Source organism: Panthera pardus, unplaced genomic scaffold (assembly GCF_024362965.1).
Source record: "Panthera pardus isolate Hobbes unplaced genomic scaffold, ASM2436296v1 HiC_scaffold_15, whole genome shotgun sequence".
NCBI lineage: Eukaryota > Metazoa > Chordata > Mammalia > Carnivora > Felidae > Panthera > Panthera pardus.
This window is the reverse complement of record NW_026526710.1, coordinates 63,278,816-63,297,305: the sequence shown is the minus strand read 5'-3', so window position 1 is coordinate 63,297,305 and position 18,490 is coordinate 63,278,816. Positions and strand designations below refer to the sequence as shown.

General features: G+C 48.9%; 1 protein-coding gene across 4 annotated transcripts in view; it reads left to right on the top strand.

Moving 5' to 3' along the window:
* The window catches only part of DYM (dymeclin), a 350,855-nt gene extending 332,700 nt beyond the window's left edge, over positions 1–18,155 (top strand). For all 4 annotated transcript variants that reach the window (XM_019464089.2, XM_053902680.1, XM_019464093.2 and 1 more), the window contains one exon: positions 17,753–18,155. In XM_019464089.2, the coding sequence (XP_019319634.1) occupies positions 17,753–17,902 (150 nt within the window). In that variant the 3' untranslated portion in view covers positions 17,903–18,155. The remainder of the gene's footprint in view (positions 1–17,752) is intronic.
* The last annotated feature ends 335 nt before the right edge of the window (positions 18,156–18,490 follow it).

Here is an 18,490-nt window from a genome sequence, read left to right as displayed (position 1 = left end):
AATGAAGTTTACAAGCACATTTCTGAAAAGGAGTCAGGTTTTCTAAGCGGGAACCCTTACCCTGATGTGTCCCAAAGGCTCCTGTTTCCTCTCCGGCTAATTCACGAGTTGAGTCGTAGGGAAGCCACTTGGCAAACAGCAGGACCATTCGGGCATGCTCCGTGCATGAGAGACGGGAAGGGCCCCGTGAGGCACCTGGAGTCCAGTCCGTTTTAACTTTTCTTCCTGGAATCCTTAAGGTCCTGCTGTTTTTCCACAAACATGTGGGAAGCAGCTTCCTGGCTTAGGAGGACTATCCATCCGTCTCTGTGTATTTGCAGGCCTTGGAGATCCCAGAGTCAAGGCCTGGGGACTGACCAGGGCATTCGTCAACAGGTCCTGACCTTAAGCTGGAGAAGGGTGCCCTTCCTGGACTCCAGTGGAAAAGTCCGTTGAGAACGACCAGTCTGCCCTTGTTCCTCGCCATTGTCACTGCTCTCTGATCAAGAGGGACATGGACAAAATTGAGCAGAACATTTCTCTTCAGAAATAGGCATTGGCACCTTCTCCCAGGCTGTCTTTCCCCCTTTTCTAACTTTTATTTTTTTATTATTATTTTTTTTAATGTTTATTTATTTTTGAGACAGAGAGAGACAGAGCGTGAATGGGGGAGGGTCAGAGAGGGAGACACAGAATCTGAAACAGGCTCCAGGCTCTGAGCTGTCAGCACAGAGCCTGATGCGGGGCTCGAACTCACGGACCGGACCGCGAGATCATGACCTGAGCCGAAGTCGGATGCTTAATTGACTGAGCCACCCAGGCGTGCGCACCCCCCCCCCCCACCTTTTCTAACTTTTAAAGCAGAGGCAGAGTTCTGATGGCCCTTCCAGACAGTTCGTTTAACCTGGGCCACGAGGCTGTCAGGACGGGACCTTGTGTAGCAGCTGCTGCTGAGCTAAACACAAAATCATGGTGAGGTCCACTGCCGAGGCCCTTTCCCAGAGGCAGATAGGCTCAAAGAAACCATATCACAAGATAAAGACTCATTAGTATGGAGCCAGACAGAGGATGCAGACCGAGTTTTGTCTGCTCCTTTGTTTCCAGTGAAATAAGTAACAAAAGTCATTGGACTCAAAACATAGAACCATCAACAGAGGAGACCCTTGGGCTTATTTCTGGACCTGTCACTCGCGAGCCCTGATTTCCCTTTCTGGGGAGAGGCCTCTGTGACAAGCCGCCCCCTCCCTCCCACTCTGGTGGCATGGCCACCACCGCTCGGTTCCCACTCCGGGGCCTGTCACCTGGATCCCTGCCCTCATCTTCTAGCCCCTCTGTTTCTAGGGCCTGCTTCCCCACCCCACCCCTGACTCCAGGTGGAACCTCGGGAGTTCGCTTTGATGGTTTGTGTGAAAGAGAGGAGGCAGGAAGCTAGGAGGTCATGTGGATCTGTTTGTGTACATCGCAGGCTCGGTCTGAATCAGAGCCGGCAATTAGTCCGTTGCGTCTTCTGACAACAGGTTACATTGAAGAATTGCTTTTTAGTGATTCTTTTTTCCATTTGCATTTATCTTAGCTCTCTAAGTAATTAAGATTACTTTAAGGGCAGGGACCATATTTCATATTTTGAAAAAATACATTTATGATACAAAGTATCACTCTATAACTTAGTCTATTCTCCTATCATGTATCTTAAAAGAAGAGCAAAAAAATCTTACCTGTTTCACAACATGTAGGTCAATATTTAAGGGATGAAATTCTGTGTCTGGGCTCAGTACTGAAATAATTCAGAGGGGGGATGTTTGAGGTCAATGAAACAGGAGTGACCTTAAGTCGGTAACTTGTAGCTGATTGATGGGCACACTGTTGTCTCTGCTTTTGTGTCATGGGCTCTTGTCCCCGATAAAACATGAGGGGAGTGGTGAGCCTTCGGTGGTCCTGAGTAAGCCTCCAACTTGGGCTCCCCGCCTGCCGCCTTCACACTGCAGCACCGTGTGGCAGCCACCTGTGCCTCCCACAGCGTTGCCACGGCCCTGACCACCGGAACAGCCAGGAAAGCAGCCAAGAGTCAGCCAGGGGTCCTGGGATAGTCACAACAAATGATGCAAAACTCATCAGCCAGATGGCAAAGAAGACCATTATTTTGTATCCACCATTGTGTTAAAATACCATAATTGTTGAAGCATCAGTGGCTATAATTCAAATGTAAGTATTAGGGCTCCTTGGTGGCTCATTTGGTTAAGCGTCCGACTTCAGCTCAGGTCTGTTCTCACCGTTCATGGGTTTGGGCCCCATGTGGGGCTCTGTGCTGACATCTCAGAGACTGGAGCCCGCTTTGGATTCTGTGTTCTCCCCCTCTCTCTCTGACCCTCCCTCACTCGTTCTCTCTCTCTCTCTCTCTGTCTCTCAAAATTAAGCATTAATTTTTTTTTAATTTAAGTATTAAAACAAAGTAAGGGAGGATGCATGGATGAATAGGTCACCTTGCAAGAGGGGTTTTAATCAGAAGTTTTATCTCAACCCATCTTCCTTTATCAGAGGTGTTTGTATGTTCACTAGGATGGGGAAACCTTGGAAAGACTATTAGCAATGTCAGTTACTCTTGTAATAAGCCCAGCGTTTTCCCTTAATCTGCTGCTTTTAAAAGCAAAGCTCTATGGGCACCTGGGTGGCCCAGTCACTTAAGTGTCTGACTCTTGGTTTTGGCTCAGATCATTTCATTGTTCTTGGGATCAAACCCCATGTAGGGTTCTGCATTGACAGTGAAGCCTGCTAAGGATTCTCTCTCTCTCTTTCTTTATGTCCCTCCCCTGTTCATGCCTGCTTGCACACACGTGCTCTCTCAAATAAGTAAACTTTATTTTTTGTAAAAGCAAAGCTCTATTTTTTTATTTATTCTGAGAGAGACGGAGACAGTGTGAGCAGGGGAGGGGTAGAGAGAGAGGGGGAGAGAGAGAATCCCAGGCAGGCTCCACACCATCAGCTCAGAGCCCAGTGCAGGCCTTGACCTCACGAACCATGAGATCATGACCTGAGCTGAAACCAAGAGTTGGACACTTAACTGACTGAGCCAGTCGCCCCAATAACGCTCTAACATTTTAAAAACTCCAGAATTCAGAAGGTCATTGCTGAGCTCATAGTATTTCTCTGGGGAAGTTTATGGTTTTCACCTTGTTTTCCTATTTATCCCAAATTTTGATTTAAAAAAAAAATAAAACATGTCTGTATTCTCTCTTCTAAATATGCTCCAAGTATAAAAGAGCATTTTATTATTTGTTTAAAATATAATATGTTGACTATTGCTCTTAGAAAGAGCCTTTAAAACGTTTTTTGAATATTTTCCCGATAAATTCCAGCCTTATTTTCATGCTTGCAATATGTAACAAATTGAGTTATACATGGTTAGTCCCTGGAAATAAATGGACAGATAAGCAATGTATCTTTCTTTATTTGAATACGTAAATATGGAATAATTAAGAGCCTATGTTGTAAAACACAAGACTCCTTCCTGTTAAGCCACTGTCATGTTTTGGAAATGACTTTAGATCTTCAAATGCTTCACCTACAGAAGTTTTACTGCCTTCTGGGGCATCGGTTTAAAAAAAAAAATGAGTAACTTTGGGGACCACAATGGAGAAGGGAGGAGTCCCTCTATTTCCCAGTTTTCCTGTGCCCATGACCTTTGTCACAGGGCAGGAGCCCCTCTGTGACACGACTCGAATAGGGCAGAGCGAGGTTCTGGCCTGGCCCGGCCTGGCCTCGCCTGGCCCCCGGCCCCACATGAGTCACTTAAGCACCACAGCCCCGTCTCCAGCATCATCAGCAGTAACGCTCCACAGATGGGGTGCTAAGTGTCAGAGAGGTGACGTGATTTGCCGGAGTTTATTATTTATTAGTGTCAGAGCCAGGTCTAAAATTCAGACATCCCGAGTTTCCCCTCCATTATACCAGTCAGAGCTTCGATGGCAGAGATACGCTATTAATCTTAAAAGTTTATGCTTCCTTATCACAGTGCTTATTTCCATTTCAAGTAATCGGTAAGTGTGACCATTGCCAGAGGAGCATTAGGTACCAACCTCCTGCCTCTTACAGCTTACAGTCTGTGTCAGCTAGGAAATCAGAAGGGACAGGAGGCAAAGCGCTGGCCTGGCCCAGCCTCGGCCCCAGCAGTGGCTCCCGGCCCGGCTCCCTTTCTTGATGTTTGCAGGGACACCTTCTCTGCCCGTATTTTCAGCACACGGAGCAAATAGAAACAAGGATGACTCCCACACTCCTTGCCTTGCTCTTCCTGACTGCCGTGGCCCAGGTTTGTGGCCCTGCCCGACCCCGCACGTGAGCGGTGTCAGTGAGACCCGGGGCTCCAGGAGCAGGCCCCTTCACCACGTGTCCGCTCACCCTTCTGGGCCGTCCTGGCCTTGGCACTCAGTACCACTGCTTTGCCACCTCGGAACGTACCTCTGACCCGCCTGTGGTGCTGTTGCCCGTGGATGAAGTTGTAAAGTGTTCCCTTCATTAAAAAATGATGGGGAGAAAATTGAAATCACGTGAACTTCTGTCAGTGCAGTTGAGTTTCTGACCTGCCCCGGGACCAGTACAGGACTCCAATTTAGATGGGGTAAGCTGATTTTTAAACCTCTGACACACTAAGGGATGAAACAAAACCTGTGCCTTTTTGTACAGGAAAGGGTACACGCGGGATTCATGAATGGCAAAGAACAGACTTTCATAAATGGAAGATTTGATCTTTGTTTCCGCTTACAAGTATTGCTATCTTCCCCTTCATTAGCTTTCCGTGAGTATCTTCTCGGTGCCATGCGGTCCGAGATCCACAAGTCATATTCGATCCGTGATCAAATCACCTGCCTCTTATCACCCTGTCTCTATGCTGGCTTTGGAAAGCTGAGAGCCTGGAGTATTTTTTCTTTCCTTTCGTAATATTGACAATAAAAACGCTCTGTCTCCAGTTGTTCTGGTTAGTTGTGGTGCTGAGATAAAGAAGGACTCCGAGATGTTCTGTGGCTCTCAAGTCTCTCTGAATTGTCGTAAGCGGCCTGCCTGTTTCAGGAAAGCAGGAACCAGGGTGATGGCAGAGGAAGTGGGAATGTGACCAGAATGACTTAAAAAATGCTAAAGTCTGCTTTGGCCTTGTTCCTCCCTCCCCATCACTCACGCCCTGGCCGGTCTGGGGGGTGGGGACCGGGGTGAGGGGTGGCTGCCTACTTGCCTGTAGCAGGGCCAGCACCGGCACGACCCCTGGCCTGGCACCGGGGCCACTGTTAACCAGAGTCGTCTGCCGCCCGTGGCCGCTGTGTTCATTTTGCGTGTGCCCTCGCAGGTATTTCTTGGAACCCTGGAAGGAACCCTTTCTTCATTCAGCCTTTCTGTTCTTCAGCTCATCATACCCTTTGCTTTCCCATTCTCACTGCAGGGACACCTTTGTCCAAGGAGGGGAATTAAAATTATGCACACTTTGTTGGGGGGGGGGGGGGGGTGCTGTGCATCTTGGCCCTGAGCTGTTAAGAGGCTAGCTGTGAGCAGGATCCTGCACGCACAATCTGTTTGGAACATCAAACCAAGAAGAGTGTGGATTGGCCAGAGCTCCAGACACTTAGTATTCCGAATCTGTGCCCCATTAACATGGTCATCTTTGCAGATAAACAGCAACAGCATAAAAGCAGTTAAATATTCGTGAAATGATTGCATGCTAGTGAAGCTAGGCAGCTCCTAGCGAAATTGAGACCCACTGGACTGTCTTGAAGCACCATTTTCCACCAGCCTCTCCCATATTTTTTATTGCCAGTCGCCTTCCCTTCGTTCTCAGGCTCCATGCCATTGGTTCCAAGCCTCTGTGTCTGGGGCCCAGCCTCGCCAGTGCCCCCAAATACTGATTTCTTGTTAGATCTCTGCCACATTTTAGCCCTGAGGATCACTGTTGTTGTAAGGCCTCAGTTTCCCCGTGTTCTGAATGAAGGAGCTGTGTGGACGGTGTCTACATCTTTCCAACTCCAGCACTCAGGGGCGCCTTAGCAGTCTGTGGTCTCAGTCCCCCCAGGTCCTGAGACCCTGTACTCCCACATACTGCTCCTCCCAAACTGAAATTCTCGTAGCTCTGGTCACTCTTTCCCTTCGGCCTCCCCGAATCAAGGGATATTTGGCACCCAAGAATTTGCATTTGAACAAGTGCCTACCCAGGTGGGACTGGTGCTGCTGCTCTGTGGCTCTCATTTCCCGACCGGGACTTTTGGCGGGGGACACGGGCTGGGTCCCTGTAGTTCGTTGGGAGAATGTTACACACACGTACACACCACCATCATCACTGCCGCCCCTACCAGTCATCTTAATGAACTTCACTGTGTCTCTTACCTCCGTCACCAGCCCTCCCCAGTGCCTGAAGAATCCAGGAAAAATAACATACAATTCAGACTCCGACCCTGTCCACCGTTAGCGCCCCGCCCCCCACCACCTACCCCCATGCTTCTTTGCCCCCCCCCCCCCCAGCCCCTGAACCCACTCTTCATTCCTGCCCTGCTCGTCCCTGCCTCCGGCGGCCTCCTTGCCTCTTCTCCACGTGTTCTTGCAGCCGGGGTCTCACCGCCTCCATGAAGACTGTCCCACACGTGACAGGCTTAACTGACCTCTCCCTGCTGGAAACTCTTCAGTAGCTCACTTTCCGTATCATTCTTCTTGGTATTTAGCAACGAAGTGCTGTTTCAGTGCTCGGTTTGTGCGTTTATACTTCGTCCCCTTACTAGGTTACCGGGCCCTCCAGAACAGGAACTCTGCTTTATACTCACCATGCCTCACAGGGTTTCCCACGGAAGAGGCTGCTTAGTTGATGAGGATGCAGTGAGGACGAGGGGAGGAAGAAGTGTGGTGGCTCCCGGAGCCACGGCGTCCTTCGTACAACGCAGCACGTGACGGAAATACGGGCTTTGGTTCTTTCACGTGCTGGTGTATCGTTTGAAATCTTTACACCTGAAATTTTCAAAATTCAAACTCTTGAAAGCTTGACCCTTAACCACGTTTTTGAACTATAAAATAAGATGTATCCTATATTCCCTGGATATTTTGTACAGGCCTTTGGGTTAGTTCTCCTGTGATGATAACATAACAGGTATAAATTCTAAATTATATGCATCTGTGATGGTCCAGATTGGAAGGAGAGCTGTTCCACCATTCAGTTCTCTCAGCTGTACAGTTGAGTATAGGGTAGGGTAGGTTCCGCCTTTATTTTTCTCTTCTTGGTCCCAGTTCTCAATCACAGCTCTAGCTAGGGTTCTTCTTATTCCCCCTTCCTCCCCGACCTGCCCGACTTCCCACTTCGCTCTGTCTTCGCTTCTTCCCGTTCAGGTTTCCCTAGAGAAAAGTTAATGAACAGCTTTGATTAGTTCTTTTTTTTTAGTAAGATTTTTTTTTTTAATGTTTGTTGATTTTTGAGAGAGAGAGAGAGAGACAGAGAGCATGAGCAGGGGAGGGGCAGAGAGAGAGGGAGACAGAATCCGAAGCAGGCTCCAGGCTCCGAGCTGTCGGCACAGAGCCCGATGCGGGGCTCGAACTCACGGACCTTGAAACCATGACCTGAGCCAAAGTCAGACGCTTAACAGACGGAGCCACCCAGGCGCCCCTTGATTAGTTCTTTCTGAAGCATTCATTGCTTATCTCCTGTCTTGAGGTGTTCAACCAATTGAACATTCACAACTGATAGCCATTTGACAAATGGGAAGGACACACTAAGGTGATATCTTACAGTGTGATACATAACACCAAATCAGGTTTTTGGCTCACTTAATAGTATGTTTACTGACTTCAAGGAGATAAAAACACAACTAATTTATCAGTAGCTTTTTTTTTTTTTTAATTTTGGGGAAGTATCAGCTGCTTTCCCAAAGAGAAGCCTGAGTTTGAAGGCATTTGGGGCTGAAGTAATGTTATTAGTATATTAGGTTTATTAGATCAATCCAGTAGCCACTTAATGTGAATTCCAGTTGACGTGGTGTACCTTATGACTATTAAGGATTTCTGTTGTTTTATTTGTACCTTCTTTTTAAAAGGGTAGGAGAAGGGTGCCTGGGTGGCTCCTTGGTTAAGCATCCGACTTCGGTTCCAGTCATGATCTCACGGTTCGTGAGTTCGAGCCCTCATCGGGCTCTGTGCTGACAGCGTGGGGCCTGGAGCCTACTTGAGTTCTGTGTCTCTCCCTCTCTCTCTGCCCCTCCCCTGCTCCTGCTCACACTCTGTCTCTCTCTCTCTCTCTCTCTCTCAAAAGTAAATAAACATTTAAAAATTTTATAAAAGGGTAAGAGTATGTGGGAGGGGGGCGTTCAGTCCCTTCTGGTGGTGACATTCCACGATTCCATGAGTTCTTAGCATTAAGGTTCAGGAATGTAATATGGATTTTTCTAACTGACCTAGACCTGTTTTCTTTTTAAGCTAGGGGACCCCCCCCCCCTCCCATCTTCTAGATAGCTTTACCTCACATTTACCTGATTTTGGAACTTCACAGACATAATGGTCCTTGAATGAAATCTGAGACTCAACTTCATACCAAATTCTGCTTTTTGGCACATAGTAGTGTTAGGAATCATTTACAGCTCTCTGCTTCTGTTTCCTTTCTCTAGATTTCCTGATACCCTTTGTTAGTCCTAATGACTGTGCAGAAGGAAACAAATCTCATTTTGTGTTTTTCATTCACTCACAGCACACGTTGGAATAACCGTGGGGCCAAGACCGTTGACAGGAAGTCACAGGTGTGGCTCACCCACCCAAGGATCACGCTTGGGTCACTGGGCAGTACGGCCATAAGAAGGACTGAAACTGAATTTTAGGTTCTAAAATGCTTGCCATTAGAACCATGGCTTTTAAGTAGGGTTTTCTCCGACCGGATTGAGGAAAACATCATTGGTTTAGCAACCACAGGCTTCTCACATAACACTTGGAATAGATTGTTCTTTCCATAAGCAGAGGGGGAAAATCCTCCTACCTATAATGGGTGCATGGGAATGTAGATTATCAGAGGCTAGTTTTAACTTCTTGCTAAAGAATAATGAAGGCGTGACTTTTTTTAAATGTTTTATTTATTTTTGAGAGAGAGAGAGCGTGAGGGAGAATGTGAGCAGGGGAGGGGCAGTGAGAGAGTGGAACAGAGGATCCAAAACGGGCTCTGTGCTAAGAGCAGACAGCCCGATGCGGGACTCAAACTCACGAACCAGGAGATCATGACTTGAGCCAAAGTCGGACGCTTAACCGACTGAGCCACCCAAGCACCCCAAAGGCATGCCTTTTCTAAGAATGGGTGATGTCCCTTACAGCCTTGGAAAACTAGCACATTTGCTTATAACTTCAATCCTAAGAATGTTCAAAGAAATTAACTCTTAAGAAATTAGAGATAACTCTTCCAAGGTGTCTCAGGTGGAATTGTCTTTCCAGATAGCTCTTGGACATATTGTAGCAAAGTCTGTGTTCTCACCTGACATGATCGCCCGCACTCCCCCTCACCAGTGGCACACCAGTCTGGGCTGAAGTGTGCCAGGGAAGCCTCCTGCCTGCCTTTGTCCCATGTATTCCACATGTCATCCACACGTAACTCCCAGCGTGGACCTTTCAGGCTCTACGAGGATTCTTGTTTTGCCAGAATTTGTCTAAACATGATTCAGAATCTTTCTCCGGATCTGTATCTCTCACTCCCCTAGTTCACATATTAATCTCAAAAAAAGAAAACAGTGTAAAGAAAGGTTATCACTGATATAGCACTTAGGGCTTAAGTGTTAATTTGAGGGCATCTGGCCATACCATAATCTGGACAAGAGTAAACAGTAAAGGACTGATTAAAAATAGAATTTGTCTCCATTTACATATTATGCACCAGTCTAGTCCATGACTATAACTGATATACAAAGAGTTCCCCATTTTCCATAATTAGATAGATTCTGAAATATAAAATAGGGCATTAATCGTGTATGTCAACAGTATCCATTATCCACGAGCTGGATTCTTCTACCGGCAAGAATTGGACGCGGCAGAATGGTGGCAGGCAAGGAGTGTGGCAATCTGAGAAGTAAACGAATCTGTTAGCTTTGAAGTATTGCCCCCCCCAGACCCCAGTGAGTCAGCTCATTGGCTTCTCAAAGTGACACGGGCTTAATTTGGCTCACTTTGCTCCCAATAAATTGAGACACTTATTCCACTAACTCACCTAGTGTGCCATACTCGATCTTCCAAACTCTCCCCCGCCCCCGCTCCCCAACTGAGAACTGGGTTTTTCCGCAAACAGCAGTTTGTACACATTTGTTCATTTATTCCTTCCTTCATTTATTCGGCAAACAGCTCTTAGAGCCCTGGCAGTATTCTCAGCACTGGGGGACACAGCAGTGGAAAAATAAGAATCTCTGCCCTCCTGGAGCTCGTATTCTACTTAAAATTGCATCTAATGGTAGTATATTTATTTTCTGGGATCTCACTCTCCTGGCCAGCTAGCCGGGCCCTATCCAAACTGAGGAGCCCCTGCAGGGGGATAATTCCTGCCACCACCCACTCGCCCAAAAGCCTGCTTCCAACAAAAGGAGTTCTGCCAGTAAGTGCTCCCCTTTGGCCCTCTGTCGCCCACCCTGGAATCAAAACGTCCTCCTCCTCCCAGCCTCCTGAACTGGAATTGATCTGCCTTAGAAACAGGTGCACTGACTCAATAATGCAGGTCAGTCTTCTTGACTAGTTTATACATTTAGCAATCCAGACCGCTGCCTCAAAGCTAATGACCGTTAAATTACAAATATCAGTCCCCAACCTGTTCTCTCACCAAATGAATGGACTCGTCATCCTGGCCCTCAAGGCCAGCCTCCCTGTCTCCACCCCCCGTCTTCCCAACACCATGGCGGCTGGCCTCAGGGCCCGTGCGCTGGCCCCACGCTGCTTGCCAGGCCCAGGGGTGTGCTCTTGGCTCATGAGGGTCTCTCCACGTGCAGTGCCGGTTCCCTGTCCCCAGCCCTGTCCCTGCAGGTTAGAACCCATCTGTCGGGGCCTTTCTCCAACTTTTGCAACAACAGGAGAGCCTGTCCATCCATCCTTCTCCTTTGTGCCACTGCACTAGCCCTCAGAGAGGGAGAAATTCAAAACTAAAGATACCTTTCTTTCTGTGATCCCCTTAACCTGGGTCTGTAAGAGAAGAGTCTAACCAGGGATATTTGCTCAGGCTTCGCACTCAAGCGAGTTTCAGATTCTGGCCGATGACGTGATGGTAAGTTTATGGGGAGCTCATCACCAGGTTGGGTTCAACTTTCTACTCTCCATCTATGTTTCCTAAAGTTTTTTGACCACTCATTGGTCACAGAAGCTGTGTCACTTGCACAGGTAACAAGACAAGATATTGTCCTGAGCGAGGGGTGGCTGGTCACCCCACCCAAGCTGCCAGGACAGGTGCCTACTCACCCATAACCCTCTTCCTAGGTCGTAACTTAACTTCCCAGAGAGTCCCCCCTCCTGGCCAGCCAGACTGCTCCCACCTACGCAATGTATTGTGACTGTCTTCTGAACCACCCTCATCATGGACTTCTTAATTTCAGCTTTGTATTTCATAATTTCTAACTTTTAAGAAGTAGCCCTTTATAATTTTCTATGTTTTGAATTCAGTTTTTCATCGATTTTGCAATTCACACAAGCTAGAACTCCACATTCAGTGTTGCTGTCATTCATAGACCAGGGCCCGTCTTTTTGTCAGTTAAGTAACAATACTGGTTGATAACATTTGTAACTCATTCTACTACACACAGAAGAGACTGCAGTCCAGGCTTGTGCAGATGGTAATTTAGCTGAATACAGATGCTTCAAGTGTCTGTTCCTTATTTCTCCTGGAGTTTGCTTTCTGAGCCCATCTAACATCTTCCGACCCCAGTGTTAGCCAGATGGACCAAGAAGGGAACCCTCCTGGGGCACTGTCCTTCCATATTCCGTGCTGCCCTCTGTTCTTATCCCTCTCGAGTTATACCCTCTGTTAGCGGAACATCCATTATTTCTCTTTCCTTCCTCGACAACCTCAAGCACAGCACATTGTATGCAGCTGGTGCTTAACCAGCATTTAACTTAAGGCCCCGTCGCTGAAGGTGGCAATGTTGCACAGCCATAGCATATGAGGGTAAGAAGGGGAGGGAAGCTGGATAACCCTTCCCAAACGCACCCCCAGACAAAAACGTTGTCTGTGAATGCTTTTACCTTGCTGTCTTGCAACAGGATCTTGAAACCAGTTTGCTTTCCACGTGCACAGAACCTGCCCGCCGCAGACACTTACGTGTGGCGCTAACGGGAACCCACCTCCTCCCTCCTAACCCCCACCCGCCCGCCAGCAGTGATGGGTGCCTTGCGACTGACCATCACCTTTCACTCGTCTCTTCAGAGGCTAAATGTGGGCTTTCCAAGAACTCTCTTTAACGTGCTGTGTAGCTATTTGAGTTTAAGCTGTACTAAATTTCTGGAGCCGTGCCAGGTGCTTGCTAGAGTTTCTGGTGCTATCTATATAATCTGTAGGGGGAAGGGGGAAAACTCCATTGAACTTTCGTGGTAATAAAAATTATTGTAGTTGAGCCCTGTGTCTGCTCACTGAACTTCCTGTGGGTTTTCACCAAATCACATGACTGACAGCAAAAAGGCTTTTGGTCTTTAAAGCTTTCGGTCTGCTTGTTATACGCAAGTCTCAATCACCAAATCAGACCTTTGCTTTGTCTCTGGGCTGGGCGTCCGGATGTCCCACTGTGGTGGGTTGATTCACTGGAGCTGATAAAAACATTCCAGCCAAACTTGAGAGTCTAGCATTACCTCTGGCTCCAAAAATCAAAACAACCGGATTGTTGTAAGTAGCTTTGGATTGAGACCAAGCTCCAAGCTTTTTGAGAGATGGGTTTTCTCTCCTTATTGAGCTGAATCACAGGACAACTGTCTCAGAAAGAACGGGGCAAGAGCCTAGGCCCAAGGTGAACAGCACCCTGCCCTCTGCTAGCCTGTTCCAGAAGGTTCTTGCCATAACTATCAAGTCAAAGCCCCCGTGTCCCCAGAATGCCTCCTGTGCTTTCCCAGAGTTTTAGCAGTCCTCAGGCACATCCACCCGACAGCCTCTGGCTAGAGCCCGGCGGCGGGGGGGGCCTGAGAAGTCCAAGAGGAGATGCGGTTAGAGAGCGTGTGGACAGACGTCAGAGCTGGGAAGGCCTGGCAGGGCCCAAGAAGCCCAGTCAGAATGAAGACACTCGAGTGAGGAAGTTGGACTTCCCTCAGCCATCACAGGATGGCATTATTGTTCTCCACAGGCTTGAAAAGGAACATAAAGAATGATTTTTTTTCTAGGTTGTTGATCTGACATTCAGACTATGACATTTCTTGGACTGAATCCTGACAAAATGTGTCCCCGGTGTCATTAGTGCTAAATAAAACCTTTTGTCTTTCTTTTCCTTAGCTCTCAAGACTTCTAAGACACACTAGAGGAGCACATATTTTTGAGAATGTCTATTTAAATCTCCAACCATGTTGGCTCTCTGTAGCGAGACAGGTAAATTTGAGAGGGGATCAAATTAAATGCAGCTTGCGCACGGCTTGTTATACAGAGGCTGCATTCACATTCAATCAGGTTGACTGAATAGTGTTTCCAAAACTCTGTTATAATTTCTGTCTATTATTTCACCCCTTTAAAATGTTCCCAGTACACGGCCTTAAAAACAACTCGTTGCAAAAAAAAAAAAAAAAGGTAGCTCTTTACCTCGTGCTTTCAAATGTGTGTAGCCAGTTTTAGGGAACATGCTCTTTTTTTTTTTTTTTTTCCTGCTATTATGACTTATCCTCCGTTCTGAACCTTTTTAAAAAAGTGCCGGGGAAAAGTTCTGAGCAAAGAACCCCCAAAATAGCACCTCACGGCCTACGTGTCCCTTCGAGGAGAGAGGAGCCCGTAGTGTCCGTTCGGGGGCGAGCGTGGGTGCTGCCCACGGTGTTCAGGGTCTGCCGGTAATAGAAGTGCGTTCATGCTGTTCCGTCCGTGCTTGCTCTTCACCTCTTCTGTGTCCAGTGGCACACCCTCGGGCGACGATGACTTAGGCGTCCGGTCCGTGGCCTTCACGAGCCAGCACAGGCAGGGGCTGTGCCTGAACCTACACCCGCTGAGCCACAAGCTCTGAAGCCACAAGAGCAGCTCGGCCACAGCCTCGTGCTTGTCTTTGTGTTAAGCATTTGGGAGGCTTAGCCTTTAAAGCCCTCTATTGTCAACCCACAGAACAGCCCGGGACCGTTAGATATTTAGCCTGTCCCCAAGACCGCCACCAGGTCATCAGATTTGTCCCAGCCCTGTGAAGGAGACAAGATGGTCGAAATCAAAATCTCACGGTAAACTTTTATGTTGTAAGAGTCTGAGTGAGGATGTGAGATTTGTCCCAGGTCACCCAGCTACTGCGGCTGGACTTTGAGCTCTGAGTTGCCAGGATTATGCACGTCTTGCTCAGCTAGACTTTTAGTACTGTGCTCATGACGCAGTAGGCTCTCGGTACATATTTGCCGAATGAAAGAATCAGCGCCTTTCAGGTGCTTTTTCTGGGTACTTCCAAGATTTAATGAGTGGCTCAACGTGAAGTGTTAGAATGGGCCCGCCCTACGATAGGTGATCAGTTATGTTAGCCGTAGCCTCCGAATTGATGATGCTTTTACGGAGAACTTCTATAGAAATAACCATCGGTCAGCTTGAAGAAAAACTTCGTAATAAAATACATGCCTGGTATTGACAGATAAACTTGACACCATTTTATATACTGCCTTCCGTATGTTATTATGTACTGTATTTTAGATGTTGTTGCCACTCTGGGTATCCTCCCTTGTTGAGACTCTGTGTACTCCATCTACTCCAGAACGAGATGGGTTGTTGTTTCGACATAAACTTGAGCCACAGTGAAAACCAGGCATTTTCAGCTCTGTTTGATCAGGTGGTGGGAAGGATAGTCGCGGGGCCGCCGCATGATCGAAGGACAGGCTTGGACTCATCACTGTTTCTAACTGGAGAGTCATCAGAATCCCCCAAAATCGTGAGGGCAGGTGAACCTAGTGCCAGCCACTCAGCGACTCTTGCCTAAGTGTCTTTAATTAAGCTGGAAGGAGTTCTTAGAAAAGCATTTGGTTTTCTGGTTTTCTTTCCCATTTTCCCCTCAGAGATGCAGAGAGCAGCCTCACGCAAATGGCCTCACATCCCTTCCTGACGCCTTCATAGGAAAAACCCCAGTATGTCCCCGGATGGAGAAAAGGTTTCACATCTTTTAGTCACTTCTGTTTCTAACAACAAGTGCATCGTATTGGTGACATTACTACTTAGAAATGTAGGATGTTGTTATTTCCAGCGGGAAGAGGGAATGTGGGGGCTCTGAGCTTCCCAGACCACCACCCTGTACCCGCCCCTCCCCGGCCCCTCGCTTCTCTCCGGGTCAGTGGGAGAGGTTTTCTCAAGTTTGAGGCCATTCTGAGAACTAGGATTTTCATCCTTATTGTTGGTGGGTAAATTTCCTCTTCAAACACAACCCCTCATTCTTTCTTGATTAGGACATCACTGTGGTTTGGTAATTTTCGAAGGACCAGTAGTGTGCCGGGTTCTGTTCCATGCAGTGAAAGAGCACGGAACTACCGCTGAGGGGTTCTGCGGAGCCTCGGAGAGTTGAATTCCGGGACAAAGCACTAGGGTGGCCTCAACTCTGTGTCCGTTTTCACACAGACTTTCCCACCCAGTCAGACCTACACCGCCCCACGGGCTGGGTGACTCAGAACCGGCTTAGCCTCCAGGCCCCACTTGGGCTTCCATTAGTGGCGTTGTCTGGGTCGGCTCCATCAAGGCCTCGTGGCGACCACAGCATGCGCTCGGTCGCACAAGTGCAGGTTTTTCACGAGAAAGAACAGCACTGTGTTGCAGCCTATAAGACACCTGCTTCCGTGACAGAGACTTATTGCCACCTCCGAGGACTCTGTTCCCTCCGACCTGAGAACCCCGGGCCAGGCCGGAAGCAGCACAGAGTGTGTGAGGAGCTTCAGCAAGGGTGCCAAGGGCCCAGGCCCTCCAGCTGCTGAGCGGTTTTGGTGCACCCAGAGAATGCGGGCCCAGAGTGGGAGAGGCTCAGGGGGACTTCGGGAGCAGACAGCAAGGGGATGGCACACCAGGGGGCCCCGCTGAATGCCAGTCACCTCAGGAAGTGCTGGCATTCATCCACTTCCCTTAGCTGACCAGACTTCGTCAGCCAGACTGCCCGGGGGAGCCAGGGTGGGGAGGAGGAACTGTCGCCTACGGCGTCACAGTCACCAGCATTGCCGTCGGCACACTCCGAGACTTTCAGCCTCCACTGACGGTAACGAAGAACCGATTCGCAACACTCCCGGTCTGAAAAGGCTGGGGTTCTCATTAAACCACAGTAGTTCTGCAAAGGCCTCTAAAGTATGGGGTACGTCGAGCGTGAGGGAGGCTGTAGGGGTAGGTATGCTGGTGCTAGAGTTCGGGCCACTGATAAATCCCATTTGTGTATATTCTGTATTTACATAACGCCTTTGGAGCCGTGGAGTAGAGTTGGTTTTCATTAAAGCTGTAACAGATGGGACCGGGCTCTGTGTGGTATGTTGAAGTAACATCCGTGACCAGGGTGACCCCCTTTCAGGAATTCCTATACACGTTTTCAAGATTTAACTCAGAACTCACCTTGCCAGAAGCATTTCCTGCTTACTCTGCCCTTCTCTCATCTTGCTGGAAGGCCGAGGATCCGGCACTTAGGTGTTGAGTCTCAGTTATTGCAAATGCTGCTTTCAAATCCCTACAACTCGGTAGGTGGATGGGTGGGTGCCTGGGTGGTTATCCTGCCCGCCCCCCCTCCTCCATCTTAGTTTAGGCCTGTTTGCCTCTCTCCCCGCGCCCCCGCCCTGGGCCAGGCCTATCTCCGCCTCTGCCAGGTGCCCTCCATTCTCCACACGGTGATCGGAGGCATCCCTGCACAGAGGCCTTCTCGCCAAGCCCCCTTCTCAGACCCATCAGAGGCTTCCAGGACACCCGGGGGCCTCGAGACCAGCAGCCCCTCAGGCTGCTGGAATGAGAACTACTTCCTCTGCCCTGGCACGGGTAGAATTAGAGAACCTAAAGGCCAAATCCTGGTGAGGCGCTACAGGCCGAGTGCTTGCTTACCAGCCGGGTCCCCTGGCTACGTGCACAGAGTCAGACCTGGGCGATTCCGGAGCCTCAGTGAGGAATCCCCCAGCCTCCCTTCATGAGGCCGCAGCCCTCACCATGGGCCCCAGGAGAAGGCCAAGGCCAAGCTGTTGGGAGCAGCTGCCGCCCCGGAACCGGCCCGGCCTTCCACTGTGGACACGTGCCTGCCCCCACAGGTCAGGGCTCAGGAGTCACGAGGGAGAGCGCTCATCTCCAAGGCGACTCAGCCCTGAAAGCAAAGTCTCTCAAGAAGAGCCAGCCCTCAGCCTGTGCGGCAGCTGGTCTCTCCTTGAGCCCTCTGTCAGCCCAGTCTGACTTTTGTCCTCCCGCCTCTCCCCCTGTTCGGGTCCCTGCTCCGCTCGGCAGACTGACATTGGCGGACAGGTACTGACAGGGTGACGTGTCTTTCCTGTGGGTAATTCGCATCTTCTCAGGAGTCATCTGGAAACTGGCCCGTAAAGCCCCTAGAGCTCTCGGGGCCCGTGACCAGTTAGGGAGGCGGGCTCGCTGCATAGCGCAGTACCACTGAGACACTGCCGCTGCTTTTGCACGGAACTGGAACATTATAAAATCGTCTCGTTTTTGTTGCAGAAATTTCCAGAACTGAAATTCAAGTATGTGGAAGAGGAGCAGCCCGAGGAGTTCTTTATCCCCTACGTCTGGTCTCTGGTCTACAACTCAGCGGTAGGCCTCTATTGGAACCCACAGGACATTCAGCTCTTCACAATGGACTCCGACTGAGGGCAGGACACCACGTCCCCCCCTCGCCTCCCTCCAGCCAAGCAGCCCTTCTAACTATTTTCTCTCTGGGGAACGGAAGTAGACAGATTGCCCGGTGTATCTTCCGTCAAAGAGGATCACCCGAGCATGTTTCCCTTTCACGCTTGGATTTGGAGAATTGGTGCCCAGTTGGCAATAGATCACTCAGCTTAGATTGTAGTGCAGAAAAATGGGGAGGGGGGTACCCGACAATAATAAATGCAAAAACCTGCTATTCCACACGCAATTTTATTTCTAAACCAAAAATCTAGAGCTTTTCCAGGAACCTGATGCCTTAGGCATATAACGCTTCACCAGTATATACTGTGGGTTTTCTGTTTCGGGTTGTTGTTTTTGTTTTCGCACGTTCAAGATTTTTGTTTTGGGTGTGTGTGTTTGCGTGTGTGGGTGCGCACGCGTGCGTGCTTCTTTCAACATTAAGAAATACCTGAAAAGATGACAAGACAGGAATTAATGAGGACATGAAGTCACATGTGTGAGGGGTTGCCTTTCAGAGGGCCCATGATTTAATAAACACTATGGCCGGGCAGTTGGATAGAAGCCTTTAGA